We start from the raw sequence: 14,120 nt of genomic DNA on the forward strand, positions 1-14,120 counted from the left end.
TATAGGAGCAAAATAACTATAAAATCAGTATTGCCAATAGCAGATAGGAAGAGAGCTGCGTTCCGAATTAAAGGGCCTCGCACATGAAATGCATAACTGCATAACGAGTGTATTCCAAAAGTTCTATCGAAAATATTCCTTTTAATAATAAAGTTGGTGACACTGTAAATTAACTACGCTGTGTTTCATAAGTATTGTTCGTTTAGTCTCTTGGGAGCTGCTCGGAGTCGCTCTGAACGAACCCAGCGACTTGATAGTGTTCTTTTAGACGGAAGTGATATAGGCTGTGTTCCGTTTTTACTGGCAGTGCAGTAAATGTGACGTCATGACAGTACACTGTTACAACTGTTCCAATATTACTGCATTACTGTCAGCACTGCTATAGCATCGTATTTCGGAACAGCATTGCAGTAGCCATATTGCACTGTAGCTACCTCACCTTGGGCTGCGTTCAGATTCCCCACCCGAGTGCACCCAGGCACCTAAAGAGCGTTCAGATTCCTTTAGAGTGCCCCTACCGGACATTAGGTGGGTCGTTCACTTTATCACTCTGTCTATCCCGAGAGAGTGGAAAAACCACATGGGTCCTTGAGCCGGGTGAAACGGGTGGGTGACGTAAAGGTGCGTTCCAAAATGTATCGCTATAAAAATTTCTATATATTTGTGATAAAGCTCGTATATTTAAAACAAATTTAAAATTAAAAAATAAATTTAATTTAAAATATTATAGTAAATAAAAATTAAAATGTATAAATATCATAAAGAAAAACGTTAATAACCAAGTAAAGTTTAAACGTTTTGTTTATTATTCTGTTTATGTAATTACAGATTAATAAATATTAATCTTTTATTCTATTAATGTAAGGTTTCTTGGTCTACAGTCTCACAAAATCGTTATATAAATATTTATATTTGAGATTAGTATGTTAAAGATTTTTAGTATTATTAAATATTTTCTGATACTAATAAAATATACTGTTTGTTTTCTGTTCCTGAACTCCCTGAATTAGTGTGCACTTAAAGTGAAATAGATATATATTTGAAAGTTAGTGAAAACAAGAAGGAACGTTCCAGTGCAGTCTAGTGCAGGAATAGAAAACAAGCCTATACATATAATAGATGATATGCGCAATATATATCTTCATCTAATTTGTTAAAATAAAAATTTATTTTCATTGTTTAAATTGATTCGTCCTATTCTACTAACATTTAATTTTCATCTACTTTAGTTATATTGATAAAAATATTCATAGTAAAATATTTATGTATTATCTTTATCGTTTATCTTAATTTATTATGTAATTTATTCTGAATCTGAGATATTTATGTTACTATTTCTCAGCGTTATTTGCTAAACACACCCAATGTTTGAGAGTGCGTTCAGATTCCATAAACCACTAGGGAGCTTTTCATTAGCTCCGCCCATTTACCCAGTCACCCAGAGATCACTCACCGGGTGGAGAATCTGAACGCAGCCTTGGAAGCTGCAGTAGTCACAGTGGCAATATGGCTACCATTTATGATGTCATTGATGTTACTAGACAGTCGCAGGCTGTCGCAGTGCGCTGCGTACCAATAACGGAACGGATTTTTCACCACTGCCAGTACTGGCAGTTATATCGGAACACAGCCATAGAGGGCAATTGGGGTGAAAACTTGGTTCTGTTTTATTACCTGCCGTTAGAGCTGTTGAGAACCATTCAGGTCCACTCAGAGTTTCCCTGTAATGCTCCACCGCGAAACGACAGTTCAAGTCGATTCCATTCAGGTTATACAATAAACAACCGCGTGTTTTGAAATATATAAACATTTATTGTCGTGGCGAAAATGATAGCGTAAAGCAAGCGGGAGTGTAAATTGGGGCATCAGAACGTAAATAAAGCGTGTGAAAAGTGCAGGGTTGGGTAAGTTAATACATTTTTAAACTAAATTAAGTTAAAGTTAATGGTTTATATGTATATAAAATTAATTTAGTTAGCGTTAAAAGTTATATAAACAAAAAACTAACTAGTTAAAAGTTACGTTAAGAGTAAATTAACTTGAGTTAAATTAAAAATTAATTTAAAAAAATTTTTCTATTAAATTACAAAATTATAATTTGTATAATAAATTTAAAAATAATTAGTTAAAGTTAAAAATTAAATCATTAAATCATTAATTAGTAATCCTATAATTTAAAAAAAATACTTTTAACTCTGAGACTTTATAACATTTCATCAAAAATTATAAAACAAAAAGTCTTTAGAAAAATTTTAGGATATTTTATAATTAGTATATATGAAAAATTCAGAAAAAAGATAAACTTTCTAGTATTTCTAAAAAGTATTCTAATTTGTATAAAAAGTTTGAAAAAGTTATACAATTATACAAATATTCTGAAAAATTATATAAAAAATTCTGAAAAAAATTTTCACGGGGATTATATTCAGTCAGATTAGATTACGCTATCGTGTTCTTTTTACAGCTGTCCGAGTAGATCCGAGTTCACTTCAGAGTCGTTCAGAGCAATATCAGTAATCCACTTCCTGTTCTACGATCCATTTCCGGAATTCTTCTATCTTAACCCAAACATACCCAGGTCTATTCAGATCTGCTCTGAACTAGACCCAGGACAGACAAAACGAACAATACTATAATAAAAGTTGAGTTTGTGATTTTGTTAGCTTGGAGAAACAATCGGAGAAATTAGTTTAATTTCTTGTAAATTAATTATTTATAAAATAATTTTAATGACGTATTATTTATTAAAATAATTCTAATCATGTATTATTAAAATAATAATTACTAACAATTATTTTTATTTCAAAATAGGAATTAAGCAAAAGATGGATTTCCAAAAATTCCGTGAAGCTAAAAATCGTAAGTTCTGATTAATTTTAAATTATTAATTGTAAGTAAATTAGATTATATCTGTGTGCACTAATAGTGCATGATAAAATTTATTCCGTTTAAGTAGTTGGAGAGGCTACAGTAGCTTAGCTGGCATGCTTAAAATTGTTAGACTTTTATTAAATATTATTATAATATAATTTCATACTTCTTTCATACAAAATCAAATAAGATTTTTAATAAATAATATCAATATTGGCAATATCAAAAAATTTATTCTATAAACAAACTTTGCAGTTAATTTTCAGTTTTTGGAAGTTTTTGTGCTCTTCAATTTTAAAATCAAAATTATTGTCAGTAAATAATATTTTAATCAATAATACATGATAACAATTATTTTAAAGATAATTAAAATACAAGAAATTAAACTAACCTCTTTGCTAATCTTTGCCAAGGTCCGTGGATTGGCGCTGGAGGGGAAGGAAGGTCGTTGCATAGCCGCCATTTTCGAGACAGCGAGTCAGTATTAGTGTACGTAGGTACTACAGCTATTAGTTGTGTGAGTGAGCGAGTGTGCAGTAAAAGTATGGCCGCCGCCATTTTCGTTCCACATCGTTGAAGTGGATGCAACGACCTTCCTTCTCCTCCAACGCCAATCCACGGACCTTGATCTTTGCAAGCCAATGATAATGATAAATTTAACTTACACCCAAGGACTTTGATTCTGTCCATGGGGAAATTTTCCAAACTGAGAAGTCACCACTTTCTACGTACTCGCAGTTCATGATTAATGAAACGGCTAGAGCTTATTGGTCGTTACGTTAATCATGAACTGTAAGTATGTAGAAAGATAGGGACTTCTCAGTTTGGAAAATTTCCCCATGGACAGAATCAAAGTCCTTGGGTGTACATACATTACGGAACACAGCGTAGTTAGTTACAGTGCTACCAACTTTATGATTGAAAAGACTATTTTCAATAGAACTTTCGAAATACACCCAACATAACATAAGCACAACGTAAGACCGATGGACCAATGAGCATCCAGCATAAAGTCGCCATATTGATTTACATAAGATTCCCATTGGTCCAGGGCCCGTATTCTGTAATTCTTAACGATAGCTAGGGATATCGTTACGGGTTGTTGCGCATCTTTTCTACCGTGTATAATATCTGCGCAACGACGCTTTAACGATACCAAATTGTCGATAAGATGTTACAAAATCTTGCTACAGAGGCCTTACGCTACGCTTATGCTCTTTTATGCATTTCATGTGCGAAGCCCTTGAGCATCCAGCATAAAGTTGTTATATTGATTTACATAACATTCTCATTGGTCCAGAGGCCTTATGCTATGTTTATGCCCCAGAGTGTATTCTGAAAGTTTTATTGAAAATAGTCTTTTTAATTATAAAGTTGGTAGCACTGTAACTAACTATGCTGTGTTTCGTAATGAAAGTTGAATTTGTGATTATTCTTGGCTTGCAAAGATCAGCAAAAAAGTTAGTTTATTTTTGGAATTTTAATTATTTATAAAATAATTGTAATTATGTATTATTGATTAAAATGGACGGGATCCGATAGTGCACGGTGCGATAGCCTATCAACCAATCATCTTGACTTATCTAACCCAACCAACGGAAAACTCTAGGTATCGGCTACTGTGAGTGGTGGTGGGCTATCGGTCCCGTGCGCTGTCAGGATCTGCTCGATTAAAATATTATTTACTGACAATAATTTTGATTTTAAAATAAGAATTGAAGAGCATAAGAACTTCCAAAGACTAAAAATTAACAGCAAAGTTTGTTTGTAAAATAAATTTTTTGATATTGCTAATATTGTTATTTTTTTATAATCTCACACTTATTTGATTTTGTACGAAATAAGTATGAAATTATATTATAATAATATTTGATAAAAGTCTAACATTTATAAGCATGCTAGCTAAGCTACTGTAGCCTCTCCAACTACTTAAATAGCATAAATTTTATTATGCACTTTTAGTGCATACAAACGGATATAATCTAATTTACTTACAATTAATAATTTAAAATTAATCAGAACTTGCGATTTTTAGTTTTACGGAATTTTTGGAAATCCATCTTTTGCTTAATTCTTATTTTAAAATAAAAATTATTATTAGTAAATGTTATTTTAATAATACATGATTAGAATTATTTTAATAGATAATGCGTCATTAAAATTATTTTATAAATAATTAAATTAGAAGAAATTAAACTATAACTTTTCCGATGGTCTCTGCAAGCTAACGAAATCACAAACTCAACTTTTATTACGGAACACAGCGTAGTTAGTTACCAACTTTATTATTAAAAGCAATATTTTCGATAGAACTTTCGGAATACACCCCCAGTTGGCGATTCTCTCTCTAGAGGTTCTCTGAGAAAGCCTATTAAAATAAAGTTTTGGAACGCAACCCAGCTTGATCACGTGTTCTTAAACACATCAGAAAAAAGTGTCGCAATCTCAGTGCACCAAACTGTACTCACGTTCCACGTTGAGGAATTGACGACTACTGTGCTGAACTTCCACGTAGCACGCAGCGCCGTATGAAGATAACAGTCGTCGGCGTTATGTCGGAGCATTGTAGGATCAGAAGTATTGTCGTGAGTGGACGTTAAATTGAGATTAATCAGTGTTCTTAACAGAAGTTGCCTGTCGAGCAACGAATTAAAATGAGGAATTTTAATATTCTTTTATTCTTGATTGTTTCAACAATTGTACTTGCGGTGAAAGAAGGTAATATAAGATTCATAATTCTCATAATGCTTTTCACAGTGTACACATAAAAATCATAAATGTAAAATAACACCTGGTTACAAATACGAATTTTAAACTTTCAATTTTCCCTCTGTAATTAAATTTAACCAAATATTTTCGAACAACAATTTTTTCATGAATGGATTCATAATATTTTCAATGAATTTTTGCTTTTTGATTTGGATTATGTATTTATATTTTTGTAAATAAGAATGTACAATATGCTAATAAAATTTTTTATACAGTTTTACATTAAATATTGGTTTTATATAGAGAAGTTTTGAAAATGGTATTTTAATGAGGAAAAATAAACTTTGAATCTGTTTTTTAGTTTCAAAAACTGATAGAGAAGGAGATGGTATCATGGCCATTTACTTACATTTTATTCAATAACTTTGTTAATAATTAATATTTTATATTAAAACTAAATGTTTATGTTCAAAGTGTTGCTTAATAAATTTTATCAAAGTTATGAAATATTTATTACTTAGCAAACAGAAATATTTATGACCTAGTAAGTAGAAATATTTATTAACTAGTAACCAGAAATTAATTTAAATAGATTGAAAATATTTAATTCATTTTAGCAAATAAATCAGCTCATTTATGTTAATAATAAATTGAAATAAATATTAAGCTAAATTAACAAGCAAATTTTACTTTAACGAATCTAAATTTTTACTTAAATAAAGTTTACATAAATACATAACTATTCATTATTGGACATGTTTTGACCTTACTTGGTTCTCTTCAAAGACGTTAAATATCAAAAAATTTGCATAAAGTTATAAATCTTGAACGTTATAATAAAACAAAGTTATCATTATATTAAGTCTTGATGCTAATTACATTATTAATTTTGAACGTTACAATAAAACAAAGTTATCATTATATTAAGTCCTGATGCTAATTACATTTCTTAAAATGACAAGCATTAGAGTCAGTAACTGTAGTCCACATTGTATCAAATGGCTAATAATTCGAAATAATATAGTTACGTCAAAGCGATTGTCAGTAGCGTTATCCAGATTCTTTCACATTTTTGATGCAGCCGCCACTCCAAGTCATTAATTTTTAAAATCCAGGACATTGATATTTGTATCCATTAATAAATGTCCTTTAAAAAATTTTTTAACAAAAGTCAATATATAAATTACTAGAGAAAATTAAATAAATTGAAACTGAGAAAATGAACAAATGAAATAAATTAAAAAATAAGTAACTAGTCAATATATAGGTGACAAGAATAAAACATAAAAAATTAAAAATTACATGCATAAATTAATGATTCCAAAAAGACCCACAAACAATACACATATCAAAAAATAAAACAGGTGAATTTTTGCGCGAGTTTTGGATTCCTAAAACATTTTAAATGATAAGTTGTGTTGCCTCACATAAGTTTGTGAAGAGTTGCGGCTTCTGGCGTTCTTCTAATAATTATAAATAATTATTAGAAATAAAAAATCTACACCATAGTGAAATGCTATGACACTGCTGCGAGTTTTGAGCCCCAGAAACAGTTTAAGGATGTTCTGGTTATACAATCCCAGACAAAATTGCTTAAATTTGAAATTGATGAAATTCTATGTTTTTATAACTTAAGACGTACACCATATGTATCGTATCATGTATAGGACTTAAATAATGTCAGTTAACGTGATTTATTTGGCACTACAAATAAATATATTTGTATATTTTGCAATTATTGCGATCATCGACAAAAAACTTTTGGTGAATTTTACTAGAAATCAACTATAATAAATGAAAGAACTAGACGCATATTGATAACATTTAATGCAATTTAATGTATATTAGATATCAAATGGTACTTAAAAATCCATAAGATATTTAAATAAATATCATTAATATAATATTTGCCCTTCTAGCACTTTATACAAGTCAAAGTAGAAAGTGGTTATGTAGTCCATTCGAAAATTTGACATTGTTGAAATTTCGCGTTGTTTTATCATTGATATCTTAATAATGAGTTAGTAAGTCGATATAAACTTTTTTTTAGAAATATTATTTAATATTTTATTTACTTATAAAAGTTTCAGAATATTGGCAATATTGCTTCTTTATAATTTTGTTGATATAAGTGGAAATATACTGCTACACCATATAAAGAATACATGCAAAATTTAAAGTTGAATAACTCATGAACCAGTTAGAGGATCGATTTTAAATTTTAAACATGTGTTTAGATAATAAATAAAAACAATTTCTAAAATTTTCAAGGCATTGTCAATGTTAGACGTTACCGCCAGTACGTTCTTAAATGATAAATTATATCGCCACGTACTAGTTCGTGAAGAGTTGCGGCTTCTGGTATTTTCCTAATAATTATAGCATCTCACTATGGTGTAGATTGTTTATTTCTAATAATTATTTATAATTATTAGGAGAACGTCAGAAGCCGCAACTTTTCACGAACTAGTATGTGACGATATAATTTATTATTTAAACTGTTTTTGGGGCTCAAAACTCGCGGCAATGTCATAGCATCTCACTATAGTGTCGATTTCTTATTTCTAATAATTATTTATAATTATTAGGAGAACGCCAGAAGCCGCAACTCTTCACGAACTTGTGTTAGGCAACACAACTTGTCATTTAAAATGTTTTAGGAGTTCAAAACTTGCGGCAGTGTTATAGCATCTCACTATTAATTTTTATTAATTATAATTAAATTATTATTTCCTAAATTATAAAATTGTTTTCCTAAATTTTTCCAAACTATTCTCAAACTTTTTCACTAAAAAAAAAATTAGGAAATTTAAACTTGTCTGCTAAGTATACAGAGATATGAACGTCTACGCTACAACGAGTTAAGCATTGAGATAAACTGAAGTTCTTCGTTGATTTAGTTCAAACTTGATAATATTGTGTATTGTAGAACATGAATATGAATATAAAATCATCGCTCTTAAGCAGGTAAAAAGCAGGTATAAAACGTTAAAGATTGACACTTGTGAGGTTAGGAAATCACACCGATGGCATAAAAGGACATGCGAACGTGTATATTTGCCTTTGACTAGTTACGAATTACTCTGGGCTTGGGGCTATTTGAAATACTTGGCATTGATCGATATTTTTATATCTACTTCAAAGCAAGTACATTTCCATGTTCTATCTATACCGGCATTGTGAAGGGAAAGGTTCAACCTTTCACTGTCTTATGTTCTTTTTTTTTTTTAATGAATATAGGACTCAGGAGACACAAAAGAAAAAAAAGATTTAACGAATAGCCTCGGTCTCCCCTATTGCTTGTGAAATATTAGTAAGTGCAAAAGTCTCACGACTGAAACAGCATCTTTGAAAATGTTAAAAGGTTATAAGACAAAGGCAATATTTTAATAGATTAAGATAAATCAGAAGATAATTAAGAAAATAATTAAATGGAAGAGTCATAAGAATATAAACTGCTTAAGGATAAAGTTTTTTTTATTTATTTTATTGTTCTTAGAAAAATCACCTGTCTTTATTATACAATCATGTTAAAAAGTTTTAATGTACCAATTCATAGGGATAGATAAGTGTGCGATTTGAGTGACTTGGTCAAACTTTTGAATATGAATGTAGCGTGAATAATTTTTACTGCGCAGCATATTTTGTATATACTGGATATTTTAGATTTTAATAGATAAACTTTGAGAATATATAGGCTGTCAGAAAATAATCGTCTATGCTCTCGTGGGTTATTAGAGTAAGTCATACTGAGAAGAAAAGTCCTTTACCATTTTTCATTATTCGCAATAGTTAACGATTTAAAAATTAGTAAAGTTTGGCAAATAAACGTGTATTTTCTTTGCCCACCGCAGTGTTGTTAGACGAGCCTGGTTTTTTACGCATGCGCGTCAAATGAGGCTTCAGTAAAGTATATTTTACAATTAGTGACAGAAAGGAAATCTTTGGTAGCCCATACAAATTTTGGAATTCTCTAAATTGATGTTTTTTGATTGCTTCTTTTGTCTCTGATTTTTATAAATCTATATTAAAATAAATAGGTTTGTTTGCGTTGCTTGAAATCTTTAAAAATTCTTATACTTAAAATAAAATGAATATATATTCAAGAATATATTCAATGAATATATTCAAGAAAATAAGAGAGAGATATAGGAGAGATATATAGGAGAGGGAGACAACAAAGATATTGAGTGCAAAAAAAAAAAGATATTGAGTGCAAGCAACGTGAACAAACCGATGTATATTTACTTTAAGGGGGCATATACACCCAGGAGGCAAAAAATGGCAATTTTCTGGAATTTTTTTTTTTTAAATGGAGTTACCGAATTAAATTTTTTTTAGTTAAGAATATATATTTTGAAGAAATTTCATGATTTTTTTAATTAAGAAATTGCGCAAAATAACAGAGATATGGTGTCGTGAAGAGGCAGCCCTGAAAAAATTGCCCAAAACGGTACCAGGTGTACCTTCGCTAAAAATCAACTGAAACAAAAAATGTTTATGGAATCTTAAAATATATAATAATATCTTTAGTGTATCGGGGCCGATTTTAAAAATATCAATTTTTGACAAAATGGTGGGCGTTTAAACTTAAAGTTGCGATTTTCAAGACAAAATTTGTTCGTTTTCTTGCTCCCTTTAAAAAACTAAGAGGTCTAAAAAAAATCCTTTTGATACGCGATAGATAATCATGTGTAGAATAGCCAGTATAAATTTTAAGCAAATCGGTTTACTGGTTGTTGAAATATTTCTGGTACCAGTTTGAAAAAGGTCGTTTCGAGAAAAATGCGTTTTAATATGTAACATGTTTTTATTAAGAAAACATGAAATTTTTTAAAAATTACACAGTGTCCTCAATTCCAGGGCTATAATACATGTTCTCTGCAGTAGGTGCGATGCACATATTGTCTAAATTTTGTTGTTGGCGACGTATTCGCGTTTCTTTTGTTTGTTCCTGTGCATACTTTGGCTTGCGCTATGCGGCGATCATCTTTGCGTGTAGCATATTGGTGTGCATTCGGTCCGAGTGAAATGCTCATAATGCTCATTATTTGTAATATTGAAGTTATATCATTGTTGATTATGCAAGCAGTTATGTCTGCAGTAATTTCTACTGTAATAGCACCGCTGTGCATTGTTTTTGAGGCTATTTTCCAAATTATATTGTTAAAACTTTTATTGCTATTTTGAGTATAGCCAAAACACAGCACTCCAATAATGCGTCTTACTGAGGTATTAGACACGAAACCGAAGGGACGGGCCGTGGTCCAACCATGATATCTCAGCGGCGCGCGGCGCGGTGCGGCGCGCCAATGTGCTATCAGGGCTATAACTTTATCATTTTTCGGAATTTTAATTTGAAACTTTCACTAGATATTTTTGGAATATTAAATATTATAAATATGTAATAATTAAAAAATTGATTTTTTTGACCTTCCTGGATGTATATGCTTTCTTAACCAATCCTAATCATATGACGAACCCGCCACGCGCCCATTTCTTGGTACACCGGTTACAGCGCTGACTGTAGTCGCGCATGCGCGAAAAACCGTCTAACAACACTGGCCCACCGCACGCGGGGTCCGCTCGTCGGTCGCCAAGCTAGGAGCAGTCGCGGGTGGCGACGCGGTAAGAAGAGAGAAGCAGCAATGACTACCGGCCAGCGCATTGGCGCTCGGCTGCCACACATGCCGCGCACGCACGTAGTAGCGCGGAGGAGATCGGAAGGCAGGCAGAAGGTAATAGGGCGCGCTTTATCGGCAAAGGACCCACCGGTAAAGAATTTTTCTTCTTAGTATGACTCGCTCTATCAACCCACAAGAGCATAGACGGTTATTTTCTGACACCCGGTGTAAATATATTTAAGGGAGACTTCTTGTGTGACGGGCCGTTTTCAATGCAATTTTTAAGAATTAATTTAAAAAAAATGGTTAGACCTACAGATTTAATGTTTTATACTTAAACTTATTCATCTTTTAAAAAGTACCTCAATTTTTTTCAAACTTTTTTACTCAAAATTATGGAAAATACAAATTATTTAAAAAAGTAAGTTTTAAAATTCTCCTCCATCGGGCGCCACGATTGATACGGTCCTGGTCATCTGAAATACATAATTTTTTTTTTATTTTTTTCGTAATGAATGTGGCTATCGTGTGAACCAAAAGAAATTAATTTGAAAAAAAATTGACAAAATGGCGGCACTTAAAGTGTAATGGTCTGATTTTTACTATAAAATTCTAACATTTCACAGTCCAAAAAAATAGTAATTTTAAAGATATCGAAAATATTTTGGTTCACACCATAGCTACATATGTGCACAACATTTCTGTAAAATTTGAAATCGATCGGCCAAGTAGTTTTTGAAAAATCATGGCGCCCGATTTGCAAAATGTCGTTTTGAGAAAAACGCGTTTAAAGTTTTGCAGGCCCTTTTGAGGTAGATAATGAATAATTTCTGTAACTTACCCTTAGTCAGCTATGCCAGGGCCACATAAGAGACCTTCCTCAACTTCAAAAAATTCGTGTTGATCTGTTTTTGCCTGTCTCTTGGTAATTCTGGCCTTCTTTGCCTCATGTGATGTGTGCTGCTCCGAACGTTTGACGCGCTCGTTGTCTCTATTATCGACGAAAGTTTTGGCATTTTGGCCGATTTTTAATCCCATTATGTTCATGATTTTTAAAATTGAATTAAAACTTTTATTAAAAATACATACTGCCAAAAAAGTAGCAATTTCCACCGTTTTGGTCCCGCAGTGCAAATGTTTTGGTGCAATTTTCCAAATTAACCAATTCAGACTTTCATTATGACTTTCATTTTTTCTCTTGTAACAGAAATTTTAAACGATATTCCCCTAAGGGATCACAAAGAATCGTCCTAAGCACCATCTGACTAGGTGTGAGAACACTACCTGATACGCAACGATGTGCTCGCCGCATGGAAAACTCGGTCGGCGCGCCATATGGAGGCTGCGTCCTTTATAACTTCGTCAATTTAATGAATTTCGTCTCAATATTTTAAAGATGTCATTTTTGAGATGTCAAACTATAAAAATATGAAAAAAAAAATTTTTCGATTTTTTTGACCCGTCACACAAGAAGTCTCCCTTAAGAAAGACGTAAGAAAAGCTCATTTCGATTGCGAATGCGCAGAGAGCGTCTGGTAAACGAAAATGGATTGAAAATTTGTAATTTATTTTATTTTATTTGAATACATTTTGAATTAAAAGAGCAATTAAGTCATTTCATTCCTATGTCACAGATTAAAATGGATTGGATGACCCGCGAAAATTTCTTTTAGATTAAAAATAAAGCTTTATTTTAATATCTTTTCATGGATTAAAATGGAATATATGGCCTGCATAACTTTTTTGAATTAAAAAAAATAGAAATCGCGCAATTTCAATTTTATTTTGTGGATTAAAATGGATTCAAGGAGTTTTTAAACTTTAATTGGATAAAGATGAATTTATGTGGTTATTACTGAATCCAAATTCTTGATTTTTTAAATTCATTTCTAATTCATTTCTATTCATTTTAAATATTTTAGATTTATTCCGTTTGTTGGGTTTTAAGACGAAAAAGTCAAGATAAGTCAACTGTTTACTTAATGGATTATTGACGAAAATAGTTCTTTGTGTCTTATATGTCAATATATCATAAACATATCAATATGTTAATAAACATATAAATGTAACTTTGGATTACTTTAATTATCCATTTTTCTAATATTTTGTGTGAAAAAAGGGGAAAGCATAATTAGACTCTATATAGTTTCAACCTAAGGTACTCTTTCTAAAAATTTTTTTAAAAGTTATTACGTAGATATTTGAAATTGTCCAATAAAGATATGAATGTTAGAAATGTTTCTTACTTTGAATCTGGCCATTAGTTTAGAATTTTGGACTTATTAAAAATTAGAAAAAATTGCAAAGCTCAGGTTGGCTGTACAGGATATAGTTACCTTATATTAAAAAGCTTGTGCGTGCATGCGTGCGTGACAGATCCACTTGTATTTATATTTATTTTACAGATTGTGTCTATGCTCAAGAGGATGAAAATATTGATGACATCGTTGATGTGGAAGGTGAAGAAGGTAGTATAATAACTGATGAAGAAGTAGAAGAAGATACTAGTAATGCCTCCGCCGACGCTGATACAACAATACTTTTTACGAAACCTGTTCACAATACACTGTCGACTCTTGGTATGTTTATTTGAATTTTGTGATATTGATATTAAGGAGGTTCCTCAGTTTTAAAAAGACAAATGGAAGTCATAATTTTTATTCATATTTTTTTTTAACATAAGTGCTCTAGATATTTTTGTATTTAAAATAATAAATAATGAACAAAATTTAAGTAATAAAAACTATAATTTATTATTGAAAAATAATTTATGTTCATAAATATTGAAAAAAATCTTTTTAGTGAAATAAATGGATTAGTTAAATAGAGATATTTGTACTGTGAAACTTTGATTTAAAACATTTTGTGATATTTCGTTTAGTTTACGAGATATATTGAAAAAAGCAAGTGTTCTTT

At 31.0% G+C, this 14,120-nt stretch overlaps 1 protein-coding gene across 1 annotated transcript in view; it reads left to right on the forward strand.

The window, feature by feature from the left end:
* Positions 1 to 5,356: 5,356 nt before the first annotated feature.
* Positions 5,357 to 14,120, forward strand: part of LOC105192954 (translocon-associated protein subunit alpha) — a 47,923-nt gene continuing 39,159 nt past the window's right edge. Inside the window, exons 1-2 of the mRNA XM_039447742.1 lie at positions 5,357 to 5,589; positions 13,610 to 13,783. Of these exons, the coding sequence (XP_039303676.1) occupies positions 5,526 to 5,589; positions 13,610 to 13,783 (238 nt within the window). The 5' untranslated portion in view covers positions 5,357 to 5,525. The remainder of the gene's footprint in view (positions 5,590 to 13,609; positions 13,784 to 14,120) is intronic.

The sequence above is a fragment of the Solenopsis invicta genome, chromosome 4 (genome assembly GCF_016802725.1).
Source record: "Solenopsis invicta isolate M01_SB chromosome 4, UNIL_Sinv_3.0, whole genome shotgun sequence".
In the NCBI taxonomy this organism is placed as follows: Eukaryota; Metazoa; Arthropoda; class Insecta; order Hymenoptera; family Formicidae; genus Solenopsis; species Solenopsis invicta.